We start from the raw sequence: 17,531 nt of genomic DNA, 5'->3' as shown, positions 1-17,531 counted from the left end.
ACTCCCATCTCCTTCCATTTCAGTGTTCGCTCGCATCAGCGCAAAGCCAGACTATTCCAAGAGCCACTAGGTTTTGCAGAAGGCTACAGGCAAACATTACCAATGCTGAACGAAGGGGACTGACTGACTCATTGTCACGGAAGGATGTTTTCACGCAGCGTTAGCTCTAAGACTGGCCTCAGCGTTCACAGAGGCAATGTTTGCATACAAGTCACAAGGCGGCAAGAGCAGCCTGAGGCATGGCTGCATGAGCTGTCACAAGTGCGTGGTGCATAGTGATGTTACTGAGGGGCAACAAGAGGCTGCTCTCCTCACTGCATAGCATGGACACAACTTCTCTTTTTAGCCTTGCAAATTCTCCTGCGATAAGGTCAACTTTCCTGTCCTACAGGCTACTGCAAAACCACCTTATGAGTTTAAAACAACTTATAAAGTTCCTGCAGAGAAACTTATAAAATTATAAAATTTTAAAATAAAACTTATAAAATTCCTGCAGAATTTGACCACCTCTATAAAACTCACAGTTATTGTTAATAATTCTGCCAAACTAGACTCAAAGTACTGTTAACGTCATAGAATCATTGAATTGTTAAAAAACAGCTCACTCAGATTGTCTTTTTCTAACAGTCTGTACAATCCCATTTGAGCCCCCATCTCTTTCTGAGCTTTGCAGGACAGAGATGAAGTTACCAAAGATGAGAAGGAACATGATAACACATTATTAGGATGAAGGCTTTTTAGCTGATTGAGAGGTTTACTGGATCGGGTGAGGTTTAAAAAAAAAAAAAAAAATGATTTAAAGGCATTTTCTCACACACATCAGAGGGGAATATTTTTGAAGATATCAAGGTCAGTAACAACTACTACATTATTCAAAGTGATATTATAGGTCCAGATTCAGCCGCTTCGATTCATACTGCAGAGCTCCTGTCCCCTCACAGCCAGGCCAAGGAGCTGCTGCTTATCACCACTCTTGTTGCACTTGCAAGTTCATACTTAAATCTTAATCCCATTTCCTGCTACCAAATGAAGGATGCATCTACAGGGAATAAAAATGTAAATGTCTTATAATCTCTTTACTCCAGAAAAACATGAGAAAAGAAGCCATAGTGCAAAGAAGTTAAGGGACCTTTTCAGACCTGCTTGTTTGGGCAGCGGAGAGTCAATAAAAGTGGAAAAGTTGCCTGACCCTGCGCACCACAGCTGAGATGACCACACGGAGTAAGCTGAAATGCATTGCGAAAGAGAAACAGATCGATTCTAATTGAAAATCGTGTCCCGGAACTCTATCAGCCACTCATACACCTTTTACCCGAAGCCTTTGAAAGGATCTTAGTGCAGAAAATGGAGCACGACCTTGTACCAGTTGATTAGTTTGTAAATGTAAATGCACTTGTCTGCTCTTGTCAAATGCTACGGTCACACTAGAGTTTGAAATATAAACAGTTCTCCTATGGTCAGGCAATCAATGTAGTCAACAGTGTGTTTGTGCTCAAACGCAGCCATCAGATATGTGATCTATCTCAACTCTCGGGTACGGATTTACCCATTGTGTTAGATCAGAGAAACTCCATTTTAAAGCAGAAATCATTCGTTCCGTTTGCTGGGGGACATTGGAGCAGATTCTCGATGTCCATTAAAAACACATCTTCCATGTCTATAGAGGTACAATTTTAAACTTCAATTGTTTAAAGAGATGAATGAATAGCTTCTCATCAATTCCTTTAAATTCCAATAGCAACTTTTTTTTTTTCTTCTGATTGATGGTCTTCAGAATCATTTTATTCAAATTGGCATTTTTCCTGCAGTCAGCTTTGCATTAATGTAAGTCAGGAACACATGGGCTTGTGTCTCCAGAGGTGTTTGGGAATTTACATCAGTGTAGCTGAGAGCTAATTTTGCTACGCACTTATCAAAATTTCTTATGTTGGCAGAATACAGAATCACATATTTGATGGAATACACGTTACCATTTTGCTATTTGACTAGCAAAATAAATGAATTATTAATTAAATAGTTATTAGGCATTTTTTTTTTTTTTTTCCTCTGAATTTTGATTATCCGGTCTACTGAATTTATCTATTCACATCATCCCAGTGTCACTAATCACAAATAAAAATCTGCATATATAAATCAGCACTGTTCTCACTGTTGCATCACTTCTGCCTCAAAAAAAGGATTCACGATAACCATAACCAGTGCAATTTCTGGCAGTCTTGTCACAGTCATGCTTGTCAACCTCTTTTCAGTTGCCTGTGTCTGGGCATGCACACCTGGAGTGCCATAATGCTCAAGTAATGCACTGCATGTTGTGTTTTCTTCCTTCTCTAATATATGTGGAATTGCTGGAGGCAATTTCTATAAAGTCCATAAAAGAGAGCAGGAAGAAAAGAGAGAGGCATCATGGCTTCAGCCTCAGGCAGGAGAATTTTATGCAGGATATTACCCCAGCAGTACGAGGTAAGAGTAGATTCTCACTTGATTATTACAGCCATCCCTTTTAGCTTTGAATTCCGTAGGTAGGTACCATCGCAGACTGCAGATCAGCATGGAGATGTGCTGTGCTACCCTCCAGAACGGCCTGGAACAGGCATAGTTCAGCCACAGCATGACCTCTCTTCTCTACTTCTGCAGGAAACGAGTCCATGTGGGCTGCAATGCTACTGTGACTAGGCCATAGCCGGTATCAAAGATGGCTTTCTACACACCACTGTGGCTTTCAGACTGAAATCTTCAGCAGTATAATCCCTGCCTGTAGGGCTGAATGACATCGCTGTGCTTGTATCAAGCAGCTGCAGAGCCAATTCAACAAGATTTCTGAGGGCTCCCTGTGTGCTGAGTAAAGTTTCAGGAAACAGAGACCAAACAGCAGTATTTATGCCACCCCATGCTGGTGAATAGGTAGGGGATGCTGCTTCTGAAACAGAACGCTCGAGAAACTGTTTCGGCGATGATGGAGGCCAGGGCTACTGCTTGCAGTACACAAACTATCAGTGTCAGCGTAACCAACCACCAGGTAGTGACAGGAATAGCGTGGTGCTTTCCAACTGCTCATCTTTTTGCTGAGGATGAGAATGATGAAGCAGAAGCTCCTGAGGGCACTGGTAATACAAGGATGCTATGCCAGTATAAAGACTTCAAAGTGCTTAGCCTGAAGAACAAATGTTATTTGTAAGCCACGCTCTTGACACAGACATCACAGGGACTACAGGTATTGTGTAATTTTGTCATGAAGAACCAAACAGCGAGAAAGGGAATGACATGCCCTTGGGGTCTGGGAATCCTCTGCAGGACTTCTGTTTATAGAAACAGGTTTTAAACGAGCCCAGATTGAACCCAATATCTATAACAACTTCAGTAGCAGCTTTTAATGACTCAAACTGGCTGGAGCAGCTGGCAAGAAATCTTGCACCCCTCAGAGAAGCTGAAGTTAGTCCAGGGAGCACGTGTAGCTGGTGTATGTGAAATGTACAACTTTATCATCATCTTATAACTCAGAAAAATATCATTTAAATCAAGGCAGCTGACAGGTCCAGTTTGAGAGAAATATATATGTAGAAAATCAAATGTTTCATTAGGATGAGGACTTTAGAATATACTTGCATGTCTCACTGAAACAGAAGCACCCAGATGTTAAGGAGCAACAGAACCTCGTGCAGTTGGCTCAAACCAATGGTTACTTGTAACAGACAGTGAAGTATTAAGAATGCTATCCTTACCCAACTTCAGCACATATCTGAGCTGCTGATAAAAAAGAAAATAAAGAAGGAATGCACCAATTAAACAACTGGAGGGAAACATTAGTGAGGCTACTGATATTGCAATTATGAAAAAATTAAAGTATTCAGGCCAGAAAGCCATTTGAAACTCATCAAGTGAAAATGCTGTTTGTTCATTGCTGGTTGCAGAATATCAAATGACAGTTTTCTGTCATCTCTACCAGGAAATACCTCTCTGACAACTTGCACAACTTCAGCGTCACTCTTTATAGTCTAGATATTTAAAAATGAACAACTGCTTTCTTGGTTAGGAGCAGCTGGCTAAGAAACCTGCTCCTTAATTAGCAGTTTCTCCCCAGGGATATTTCCTCAGTAAATTACTCTTCAATGGAAGTGCTGCTGGCAATTCAAAGAACGGGGCCAATCTCTTCCCATCCACTGGCTTTTAACTAAGAAAGTACTTGCATATTTTTAGAAGGTGACTCTTACTATTTGCTTTGCTCAGGGAAAACAAAGAGGAGAAGCCACCAAATCTGTTTGCTGATATGATTGGTTATCTACAGCATTGGTTTAGAGACTGTTTTATGGGGTTAAAAAATAAATAAATCAAAGCTCCCCAATTTTTGTTAATCTCTTGTAGTAGTGGGAAAAAAGGTTCTTATTTGAATGCTTTTCACTCAAAACTTCCCACTCAAATACATTCAGGACTTACGGATCATATTCAAGCTATCCTGTATAGACAACACACTTTCGCATTGCATTTCTTCAGTTTAGAGGTGAAAAAATCCACACAAAACCAAACCTGTACTGAAACAACGAGAAATAAGCCTAACAAATCGCTCGCCTTTCCCTGACAGAAAACCGAACTGAAAAAAAAAAACAGAAAAAGATTCTGCCTGAAGGTCTATGACATCAGTTTACTTTGCAATTCTGCTAGGTGTCTGGAACCAGATTGGGAATATCGTTTAAACGTCAGCAAATGTGGCTGGTTCCCTTACTGTTCCCCATCTGTGACTGACAGATGAGTATAACCTTGTAGGATTTTCATTCCCAATGGCCACCAGTTGGCTCAACACAGGCTGACCAGCAAGCCAAAAGCAAGTGGCAGATGCTTCTCGCTCCAAAGCTACAAAATATTGCAAATATTGAAATACTGTATGTCTAAAAGATGACGACAGTCAAAGAGCTCATCATACAGAGGCTTATACACCAAGGTTATTTCAGTGATTTTAAGGGAAACGTCCTAAACAAAACAACCCACATTCATGCTTATACGGCTGGAACTATAATGGAAACAGCGCTAAACAATTGATGTGGAATATAATACTTGTCACTGCCACTGTTCTATATCTACCGGATTGATGCCTGCTGACGTAATTTTCTTTCTTTGTGCTCCGGTTTATCCATTGATGAATTAGATGTATACTCATATCCTTTGGAAAATTACAGGTAACCTCTAGATGAGGCAGTTTCAAATAACATTATTAGTCATTAACATCATCTCTAGCTATTTCTTGGTGAATTACTGATTACATTTTCTTTCACATGTTGCAACATCATCAATTACTACTTTTTCCCAAAGGTAACCTAATGTAAAGATGGAGAGCTCAAAACACCAGATGCACTTAAATCTCCCCGAAAATACGTGCTTTCAGATTGTGAGATTTATTCTGTATAATTTTAATCTACACCTCTTCTATACTTCCTAAGTTCCTTCAAGTTTAACTTCCTTTAGGTTGCTTTAAAACCCTCCATTAACAAAAACCATCTGTATAATCTGATGCTTAGATCTCTTTCTTCCCATCATTAAACACACAACGGATGCCATGAGTCTTCTCATGGTCAGACACGCAGTAGGCCCTATGGTTTACTCATCTTCTATTGCTGGGTTTTGATTTCATGCTGCACTTTTCATTTAAGACTGGTGTTGCAGCCAGGATTGCAGGAAGAACTTTTTCTCTTATCCAGTCAACAAAACAAAAGCTATCATCCTACGAGTTATATTCCACAAGCTCAATTCAGCTTTGCAACTTATACGTATCTCCAAGTCTGCACGAACATCTCCCAGGTGAAAAGGACTGAGATCCTCTGCTGTGATACCCTGAGAAATTCACGCTACCCTGCCCTCACCAAGATCCTGGCTCACAGTTTCCATTCTCCTCCTAATATCTTCCTGTTCGGTCAAGAACATTTCGCATACTGACCTAAAAACTGTAATGTTTAGCAACGAGAACACGGAAAAAGGTGGTCTGAAGAGAGCAGAAAAAAAAAGAATCAATTTGAGTGCTATATGATGTCAGTGGAACAGGAAAGTAAGCAATAATCTTCTAAATAAAACAAGAGAAAAATAATCGTGCCTCTTTTCTCAAACATCCTTTACATTCTCAGCGCATAATAAAGGTTGAACAGAACTTTGTGGATTAATGACTTTCTGGAGTTAATGATCTTTGTGTTAAGCTTTAACAGCACTCCCTGCTGGTCATGAATCTCTTGGAAACGTTCTGCTCCTCTGGTAAATAAGTCCATCTGAGCACTGCCTATTTCATGAGTTTTGCCAGCCTCCTTGACTGCAGAAGTTAGACTCTCTAACCGGAGACCCTCTCCTGATTAATGCAAGTTCTCAAGGGATATATTTGAGTTTCAGATAACAATCCTATTACAAGAGTTATATAATGGTAGCATTATGCCTTTTCTTAGCAAAATGAATGCTTATACACAGATCTGTTTGCTATTTTATCTACTGGAATTTTGCACAGAATCACAGAACGGTTGAAACTGGGAGACATCTGGAGGTCGTCTAGTCCAAACCCTGCTGAAGCAAGTGCACCACAGATTGCAGCCTTGGGCCGTGTCCAGGCAGCTTCTGAGGATCTCCACAGAGACTTCACCTCAGCCCATTTCACTGCTGCCACCCACAGAGTGTTTCCCACTTTTCAGGAGGAACTTCCTGTGTTTCAGGCTCTGCTCACTGCTTTTTGTCCTCTAGGCACAAATGAAAAGAAACTGGCTCTGTCCTCTTTGCACTTTTGCTTCAGGTATTTATTTCCGGGAGATAAAGATCTCCTTCTAGCAAAAGTGAATGTCTATTTTCTTTCTAGCTGATTATCTGAAGCTTTTGGTCTGGGGTTTTATGCCAGATACCAGCAAGTTCAAAGTAAGTCTCTATGTATGCAGAGCACAGGTCAATTATTGACTGCGTGCTCAGCACTTTCTGCTCAGTGCAATCCAATTACAGTTCCCTTGTTTTTCCCTTCTGGGTTTCCAGAACATCACTTGACCCTTCAGTAAAGTAAAATTATCTTTGTAAGTACAAATATGTCCACGAATTGAGGTAATGAGACAGACTTCCACTTCCCTCCTCTTGGAAAGCAGATAAAAAAATCTGCCAAAGTCCTTGGCTGAATAGCTCCTTTCAAAGAAGTCTTACACACTTAGAGATCTACAGCGTCATGTACTGAAAGAAAGCAAAACTAAAGACAATAAGCAAAAAAGGCTTTAGGTGCCCAGTGCAGCTACTGTCTTAATAACTTTTTGTGGCCGGAATCAAACTGAAAATTAATCAGTATTTCCATTTTCCGTGAAGTGTGCTCACCCAACGGATATGAGGTATTTCTACCACAGAACTTTCTCTAGTTGTGTAAAGAAACTGGAAAATCTACCACTCAATCCTCCCTACTGCTTGTGCCATAGAGAACATCCCATTTACAGTCGATCTGGGACAATTTCTTTTATATTCCCAATCAAACTCTCACTACTCCCTTCCCCCCAATATGTAACATAAGATTTAGGACAGTAATTGATTGGAAAGATCGTTAGAAGATATATAGTTGTATCTGCCATATGAAAGACAATTCAATGGCTGTTAACCTAGAGTTTGACAAGGAACAATACTTAGTCTCCTCACAGAGTTGCTTGAGCCTCCACAACAAAGCTGTCTTCCCAACCTGACTCACTTTTCTGTTCCCGGTCTCTTAAAAATAACTATACCTTAACCTTGGCATCATTTTCCATTTCACAGTCACATAAATTGTGCAGGTTGTTCAATGGATTGTGAAACTCTTTAAGCCAGAAGGTATTCTCAGAGGATAAAATTACTGCACTGTCAATAACTTACTCTAGTTGGTCTTTCTAGAGCAGTTATGCTCTGTGATATGCACATCACAAATAAAAAAACACCAAGTGCTAACACCCCAAGAATCAGAAAAGACTTGACAATCAGCACTAAAACCTATTTTTTCCTAATTTAGCTTTGCCCTGTTAAACCTCAGAGTGTACAGCAGGAACAGAATCAAAAGATTATTTGCCTCAAAGAATGAATTAGTTCCTTTACCTGCCTCTTTATCTCTGAATGACAAAGTCTTCAATTTTATTTGAGAAAAGTTGTTGGAGATGCAGCTCAACACGGCAAAAGCAAGGAGAATTTACACACTTTCAACAGAAAGGACAGCTGCTGACTTCAAGAAAGTAAATTAGTAGTTTATTAAAAAGAAAAAAAATCAGTAGCTTCTCAGTTACTTTTTTTTTTTTTTTTTTTTTTTTTTTGAGTGTTAATTAATGCTACATCTATTATAGCTTTTGGTTCATTTTCCTATTTACTTTAAGCATGGGTTGACTTCAAGAGCTTTTAGGAGAGGTCACTAAAGTTGATCTAGGCCCTGCTTCTATATGCTGCATATCTCAGACCTCACTGAATAACTTCACAAGATGTTTTCATTTTTACTTTTGCCTGTAATGTGCTTTTTTCTTGCCTTTAATCTTTCCTACACAATTTCAGAGACTTGCTTTCCAAAATAGAGAACAGAGCTTGCTCAAATGCCAGTAGGTCCTGGGTAGAAGAATGGAGATAGAAAAAAGGACTCAAATTGCTTAGATTCTTAGGAGGTCAGATAATAAATTCAGATAAATTTTCAATCACTCTAGGATAGTTTGAGATTCTATCTTTTTTCTTTGATGATAACTATCTGCTTCATCTCTAGGTTTGGAGTCAGAGAAATCCAGACGCGCTGAGATTGGAGAATGCATAGGGAAGCATTTTCTAGACAAACGTACTTCATTATATTCACGTTGCGTTTGATTACTTGCAGGGGGAAGGAAGAATGCAGAAGGGAGAGACACAATTTCCATCCTAACATACCCCCCTCCTCACCCCCAGCAATTACTATCTTTAGGTATCAAGCTGAGTGCATTATAATACTAAGTTATTGGTAATTTACTGAAATCATGAAAATTAGCCAAAATGCACAGTGAAAATTCAACCTGAGAAAGACAGAAAAAAAATTCTTGGCAGTAGATTCCCGTGATGTGAATAACTTCCGTGGACTGACAGATTGAAAAGGCTAATTAGAGCTGTTTAGCCATTTTCTGTAGCTTGGTAATGGGCACTATTATTTGAAAGTTCTACAGCACTGTTATTGCAATTACTGCATCACTGTTAATCTTTTGGATGGGGGATCAATGCAGCAGTTACAGCAAGCAAGCAGGTTCTGCTCCCCTAAAATAGGCCCAGTACCCATCAGAGATGATCTCCAAGTGGTGATCAGCTGTGTTTACATAACACAGTGCCCTTCTATAATGTTGGTACTGCCGAGAGCTATTTATAAACGGACCGGACTTCAAATTACTTAGATAACCCTGGAGGGTACAGCACTTCTGCAGCAATTCTCCTGCACCACAACTCTGTCCACAGTCACAGTATCATAGAATCATAGAATTACTCAGGTTGGATGGGACCTCAAGGATCATCAAGTCTAACCGCAGCCTAACCATAGTACCCTAACTCTAACAATCCTATTCTAAATCATATCTCCGAGCACCACATCCAAACCGCTCTCAAAGATATCCAGGGATAGTGATTCAACCACCTCCCTTGGAAGCCTATTCCAGTGTTTAACCACCCTTTCTGTAAAGAAGTGTTTCCTAACGTCCAACCTAAACTTACCTTGGTGCAACTTGAGGCCATTTCCCCTCATCTTGTCACCTGTCACCAGTGAGAAGAGACCAATCCTGCTCACACTGTAAGCACCTTTCAGGTACTGGAAGAGGGTAATAGATCTTCCCTCAGTTGCCTCTTCCTCAGACTAAACAGCCCCAGCTCCCTCAGCCTCTCCCCATAGGGCTGATTTTCCAAGCCCTTCACTAGCCTCATTGCCTTTCTCCGGACCTTCTCCAGTATCTCCACATCCTTTCTGTACTGAGGTGCCCAAAACTGAACATGGTGCTTGAGGTGAGGCCTCACCAGTGCAGAGTACAGGGGCAGGATGACTTCCCTAGTCCTGCTCACCCCATCATTCCTGATACAAGCCAGGATGCCATTGGCTTTCTTAGCCACCAGGACACACTGCTGACTCATGTTCAGCCAACTGTCCATCAGTACACCAAGGTCCCTTTCCGTCAGGCAGTTTTCCAGCCACGCCTCCCCAAGCCTGTAGGGTTGCCCAGGGTTGTTGTGACCAAAATGCAGGACCTGACACTTGGACCTATTGAAACCCATGCCATTAACCTTGGCCCGTTGATCCAGTCTGTCCAGGTCCCTCTGCAGTGCCTTTCTCCCCTCTGGCAGATCAACACTTCCTCCCAGCTTGGTGTCATCTGCAAACTTACTGAGGGTGCACTCAATCTCCTCATCAAGATCATCTATGAAGATGTTAAACAGAAGCGGCTCCAGTACTGAGCCTTGGGGAACACCGCTTGTGACCAACTAGATCCAACTCTATTGACCACGACTCTTTGGGCCTGGCCATCAAGCCAGTTCTTCACCCAGCGGAGTGTACACCCATTCAGACCATGGTCAGCCGGCTTCTCAATGAGAATGTTATGAGGGACAGTGTCAAAGGCCTTACTGAAGTCCGGGTAGACCCCACATTGACAGCCTAACCCTCATCCACTAAGTGGGTCACCTTGTCATAGAATGGAATCAGGTTTGTCAGAAAGGATCTACTATTCATAAACCCATGCTGACTGGGCCTGATCCCCTTGTTGACCTTTAATTGGTCCGTGATGGTTCCCGAGATTATTATATATAGTATAATCAAATTATTCAGACACTTGTCAAGTGTGAAAGATCTCAAAGCACATGAGCTCGTGGCACTACTCATAAGAGAGCGCAGTTTTATAAGGTATGAATATATTTCTTCCCTCTAATTAATTAAACCAGATTCCTCACTATTTGATTCTAATCTTTCGATTAATCAGTGTTAAAAATACAGGTGTTCAAGGGCATGCATCCTCTGAAAAAAATGCTAGAAAAAGTCCTCTTCAAAATGGCTGTAAGTTAATAATATGTATGCACATGTATACAACATACATTTATTTATACATACATATAATTTAAAAATCCATGGATATAATAGGTAGAACTGGGGAAGAGAAGACAACGCTATGTTATTGAGCACATTTTCAAAGGAGCATGCATGATTTAGAAGACCAAAAACTAACTAATGACACAAAGAATCTCTCCTGAGCCATCTTTAAAAACATCAACTTTTGAAAACTTGCCTATAAGATTTCATGGTATGAATTCTTCAGCTGAGACAAGGACAATACTGTGATGTAGATACATTTCTGGATGGGGATTGCTTCTATAAATACTAGTTTCCAGGTGCTACAGAGCATCTAATTTTAGAGAAAGAGGTCATCTGTATAGACCCAGAATGGTCGTTTGTAAACGGACACATGATGGTACCCAACATCAGTTGTACCTTTACCTCATTCTGAGTACCTGTCCTCTACTACACCAAGACACTGGAAGGGCCTTCTGCCTGCCTGACGGTGTGCCGCATACATAAAACACTGACCAAGAATGAGGATATTTTATTTCCATTCCTAAATCTGAAACTGACCTAACGGATAACTCTAAGTGAATCCTTTTACAACCGTAATTCTGGTGTCTCAATCAATATGTACTGCAAGTTCTAATGATATGACCTCCTTTACAGACTGACACTGGAAACTGCCTTGGGGTTAAATGTGATTATTTATTAATTTTACTGAAGCCAATTGATTTTACAGGGAATACTTCACACCTGACTATGCAAGCTGTCTACACAAGTTCATTTTCACACAAGCCCCTTTCGATACTGTCCAAACATAACCAACCCTCACAGTTAATTTTACTTGTTTTATGCTAATAATTTAACATGAGAAACTTAAAATACCAGGAATGTTTTTCTTATTGTTATTTTTATTAACTACTAATTTGCAGTTCTTTTATGGATAATAGAAAAGAGATCTAACAGGACATCTCATTAGCAGCTTAAAAAATACTTTAAAATGTTAGCTTGTGAAGCATTAAAATATATACATAGACATATATTTTCTTAACAAGTAGAAAGAGTCTTAGGATTATGGCAAAAAACACTACTACTTGTATTTTGAATCAGAATGTCTGTTTCACCAGGAGAGTAACATTTATGTAACTATCAGTTATCCAATACAGGCCCATCTAGGTCCGGCTATACACTGCCAGGCTCAGCAAATACATTGAAAATGAGCCAATAAGAGAGAAGGAATTGCACTCACTTTTAATGCTACAAAGGACATTATTATTCATAGTCTAGTAACTTTATGGCAAGCATAAACCTCTTGGAGGAAGGAAGAGTAACATATCTTAACATCATTTTCATTGGAATAATTTCAATTCCAACATGACTGAAAAATAAGAGCATATGAGATTTTTTTTAAAAATGACTAAATTAATGACAAAATGCAGAGAATATACATGACTAAAATGACTGTCTTGACAGAAAGCCACAGAGCAACTCTGAAAGAGACTTTCAAGACATAATCAAGGTCACCTAGTTATCCTAATAATTCTTTGAGCACAGTGCTATGTTTCACAGTTCAGGATTTTGGAACCTAACTGCTCACCAACCCTTTAAACTAATGTTATCTTCATTTTACAATGATTAGAGAGAGGTACAGAGATGAGAGAGGCACTGCTGTCTAAATTGATTCCTGATTCCGAGTGTGCTGAGTGCTGCTCCACCTAATTTAAGGGAGTGCTGAGAATCTGAATCTCTTTCTGAACCAAAGAGGAGATCTGCAAGTGGTGCAGCTGCCAAAATGCAAGACACTGTAAAATCTATGATCTTCCTGAGCTATTAAGAGAAATCTCAGTGTTCTGATCCCAGCTCCTTTTCCAACCGCTGCCAGGGAGTTCCTAACTCCAGAACAGAGACCTCACAACTGCAGTTTGCAGTTGGTAGTATTTCATCAATAAACAGCAATTGGCTCATGGTTCTAAGGCTATTTTACACTACATTACAGTGATCTGAATATTGCTTTTAGTAATAGCAATATTGCAGTGATCGGATATTACTTTTTCATTCACTTTAAGGCTATTTTTCATTGCTTAATTGGAATAAAAAGACTTGAGTGTAACTGAGAAGTAGATTCCAAGATATCACCTCAGCAGGGACTAACCCCTCCAACCATGAATCTACACACTGGGATATTCATATATCTAAGAATCATGAACATTGATGCTTGCCTCTAAGAGCAAAGTGGGAGACGGGTCCAGGACATTTGGATACTCATTCCGTGCCTGCTCAAATACTGTTACATAACCAGGTAAGCTACAGCAAAGTCCATATAGAGAATAAAAGGTGTTTTTTTTCCCCCTTTACACTTTAAGCTGATGGTACTTGAGACCCCAGCTGTTATGGAATTTGTGAAGTTTCATTGTGGACTGGGTCATTCAGTCAAATGTGCATATTCAAGCATATAGCATAAACTTTCCATTTCTGCCACAGGTTGGTGACTCACCAACAAGCTTACTCATCATTACCACTGCTCCAGTGACTGATATCTCTTGAACAATTCAAACGTTGTCTTCTGAGTAGGATAGCGTGTGGCTAGATTGAGTTTCCTGAATGCACTGTGAGAACTCGGGAGCCAGATTCATACTGAGAATACGTAAGGTCTATGCCCTAAAATCTTCACATCTTTTCAGAAAGTCCCCATACCATGTACCTTTTAATAACTAATGACATTACACCTGGTGTTCTTGACTATGAACCTAGAAGATCGAGACATTCTCTGGCTTTAATATTCATAGATACTGGCCATATTCCATTGAAATAATGCAATAAAGAGAAATAAACAAGGAAAGAAAGAATGCAAAAGATAAAACATATTTCTGCACCAAGTGTTGATGTACAGTCATGGAATTTCTCATTCCCTTATCTTGGAGATCTAATGGATCTCATTGTGGAATAAATAGCAGGGAATTGCCATTGTACAGTCTTGCCAAATGGGAGTCAAAGCACATTTTAAGCCCCAACAACGTGATTATTCAAAGAGCAATTAGGCAAGTGTAGCATTGAATGCCAAATAAAACGACATAAACAAGACTGATGGCTATTTGTGTGAGCTGAATACCACAAAGCTGATAAAGTTGCAGATAGCATTCTCCCAAAAAAAAACACGGTGCACACAGGTCTCGCTATGGTAGCAAATCAAGAGTGCTTACCATTCTTGGAGAGAATCACAGCCAAATATTCATGAAAGTAGGTGTTGACGTAGAGCAGAAGGCTTGGAGCATGTGCCGTAAGAAAGCTAAATGCGATATTTTCCTTGGACATGATGGCATCCGCATAAATGGCAGAACTTGAAGTGCTTGCGTTTTTTGTGACAGGATAAGGTTCTTGGAAAATATAGGTAATAGAAGTGCCAGCTTCAAATAAAGCAGAAACCTCTGAAAGAATATATAAACCAAAGGAACAGTTTCAGCTACTGCATTTTCAGACATTTCAGACAGGTATGCACACAAACTGGCCGCCTCAGAAAGAGAACACTGCAAAATGCTCTTGACCTGGCTGATACAACATTCCTTGATTTGGATGAGCAGAAAGCCCTTCCTCACAGACTGTATGTTTGACACAGAGAAGGGCAATATATACAGGCAAGCATATATATTCAACTATTATAGTGCTTGAATCATTGCTCTACAAACAGCCCAAAGAGTTTGTTAGTCAAATAAATTGTTAGTTTTACCATCTTCTCACTGTTAATTTGTTGGGCAATATTCTCTATCTTCCCCCTACAGAAAAGACAACAACGTAATTGCCCTTTCTGGTCTTCTTTTTAAGCAAAATAATCATTAAAGCAACACATTAATTCAAAGAAAGTCACTGAGGGAGAGCAGCAGCTCCAAGAGAAACAACTGCCATTAGATGCTCAGAACACAAGAACTCATATTGTGTTTTCATGATGCACAACGTAATTTGGCCACAAAACACATGCAAGTTACAATAGCTGTTTTCCAGTAAAGTAGATCTACCCTCTACAGCAGCATCTCCTAACAGGATACTACATGGTTATTTGCTATGCCTCTCGTGACACTGGTGTCAAATCTTCAGCTCCTGGAAGTGGGCACAGTTCCGTGGACTTCAGTGTAACTAAGCCAATTTACACTAGCAGATGATGTGATCCACTTAGTCAACCTGTCACACTTGTAAGATGAGGGATAGTCATGGAAATTAAAATACTAGCATTGCAATTTGCTGCTATTAAGCAAAGGGATTTTGGTGGTTTCTTCTTTTCTCCAAGAGCATGCTATAAAAATTGGATGCTCTTTATTTGCCCCACTCCTTTTTCAGGTGTTGGCAATGTCTTCTAAAAGCCAGCAAACAGGTTCAGTGTGGACAAGATCCTCAGAAAGCGAACCGTACAAATCAGTTTCTTTCCTGAACTGGATTTATTTTTGATAATTCTTCTTGTGGCCAAGTTTAGATGGGTTGAGACAGGGATCACGACAAACGTAAAAAGACTCCCCCTTTTTGTCACACCATTGCTTAGATCTCTGTAAAGATCTTATTTTCTCAAGGTGGACAAAATCAGATGAAGTTTAAAATCAAGCAAATGAAACATTCAGACACAGGCAGAGAACTATCAGTGAAACTTTCAGCCCTGTCTGTAAATATCTGGACCACGTTATATGCAACTGAATAGAGGAATCATAGTGTGATACTGTTGATAATTTAAATAACAGTAAAACTAGCATTATTGTAATTTCTGAGTACTGAAGTCATCAAGTGGAGGAATTCAAGTCCACTTAAGGTAAACACTTAATGCTCAAGGGAAAGCTCATATTAGAACATCCCCTCGTAGTACAGTGGACAAGCTGATGTGGATGATATTGTGTTACAGACATTCGGAAACCACTAAAGACTTCAAATCAAAGCTCTTTGCCTACCTTCTTTGCAGAAGGGCCCTTCGTAGGCTGAGCCGGTGCAATCACAAGAATACCCATTGTACTTCTCCACGCATTTTCCTCCATTATGGCATAGATTACCATAACTACTGCAGTGCCCCGGACATCCAGGTTTAACACCAGGAGTCATTTTAGCTCTTTCTTCAAGGTCAAGTTTTTGTCCATTTAAGTGCAGAGATCGAATGCATCCCAAAAAGCCCTTTTGTCTGGAAGCTGTTCCTCCTGAAACAGAGAAGAAAAAAATCAAATGCATTCATTGAACAGCCCACAAAATAATCAAAGCCCTGAAGATACAAATACAGAGGTACAAACAGGAATCCATAGAACTTTAAAATATTACCTATTACGTATCAGTGCACATTGTAGCAAAAGATGGATGTATAGACAGCCCAGGAAACTAAGAGTCTCTTCCTTTAAGAAAGGACTAAAGCTGTCTGTGAGGTTCCAGTTGCCATTCTTTTCTGCCTTATCTACCATCTTGTTAGGTATTTAAAATGCAAATTCATTTGGTAAAACCCCTCTTTACCATATGCCTGCATACCATCTAATACATGAGAAATCCCAAACTATTTTTTTTTATTTCTTGCCAGAGTACAAATAACACCCTAATTCCAACAGCAGATGAGTTACACATGCTGATGAGTCCAGATAGCACAGATGAATTGTGTTCAACACCAGGTTTGCTGGATGAAGGGAAATGACTTTAGAGACAGAATTTATGCATGACTGATCAACCCGATGTTGCACGTAAATGTTTGGTGTAGGCAAGAAATGTGACTTTGGGTTACAGTTGCAATTTATTACAACCGTGAAACACAACTGCATCTCCTAATGAAGAATATAGATGTACAGATTTCAGCAAGAGCACAGTCTAGTCTCGACAGGCTACGTTCTTATCAACTCACTGCAATTGCTAACAGTGAAAACAGTTTGCCTTAAGAGATGGTCTCTCACAGAGATTATAATTACTGATGATAGACTGTGAAAATATCAACATCTTTGATACTGTAGGCTTTGTTTGGTGGTTGCCAATGCTTTACTTCTGAATTCACTGCAATTTTGATTGCCACTACGAAATCAAACTCTGGCCAAAGAGTTAATAGCACTTGTGGTTCTGAAATGCTAGTTTTTTTGGTGATGCACCAGTAAATAAGTAAAGAACATGAAAAGTTATCTTTCCAAATTTTTCTTCTATAGAAGTTTGTTCTATATCAAAATGCATGAGATAACAGATTTTTTTGAGAGATCTGTTCTCTCATAAATTGTTTAATTAAAGCAGACTTCTGAGAACGATGAGAATGAAATAGCAGTCTGAAAATCAATCTCACCAAAACCCTATTGTTCTGCCATATTATTCTGACATATTTTTCTATCTGTTACGCTAATAGCTGAAATACTGGATCTGAATTAGAATAACTAAATTCTAGATGTGTGAATGTGTGAGAGACTTACTTTACACTAAGTTTATGGTACCCTTCACAGTGAAACAAATATGTTCACAATCTCCTTTTGCCGATTACTCTCTCCAGACAAACAAATGTTAGCTTACTTATATTCAGGCCCACTGAAGATAACAACTGGGCCTTCTGCATTTGCTGCAT

General features: G+C 39.6%; 1 protein-coding gene across 2 annotated transcripts in view; it reads right to left on the bottom strand.

The window, feature by feature from the left end:
• Positions 1–17,531, bottom strand: part of CNTNAP5 (contactin associated protein family member 5) — a 263,012-nt gene that overhangs the window by 20,937 nt on the left and 224,544 nt on the right. For both annotated transcript variants that reach the window (XM_052675060.1, XM_052675061.1), the window contains 2 exons: positions 15,913–16,152; positions 14,188–14,412 (listed from right to left, as the gene is read on the bottom strand). In XM_052675060.1, coding sequence (XP_052531020.1) covers positions 14,188–14,412; positions 15,913–16,152 — 465 coding nt within the window. The remainder of the gene's footprint in view (positions 1–14,187; positions 14,413–15,912; positions 16,153–17,531) is intronic.

The sequence above is a fragment of the Tympanuchus pallidicinctus genome, unplaced genomic scaffold (genome assembly GCF_026119805.1).
Source record: "Tympanuchus pallidicinctus isolate F22 unplaced genomic scaffold, pur_lepc_1.0 scaffold15, whole genome shotgun sequence".
NCBI classification, from domain to species: domain Eukaryota; kingdom Metazoa; phylum Chordata; class Aves; order Galliformes; family Phasianidae; genus Tympanuchus; species Tympanuchus pallidicinctus.
The sequence above is the reverse complement of the archived record's forward strand: the minus strand, read 5'-3'. Positions and strand labels throughout refer to the sequence as shown.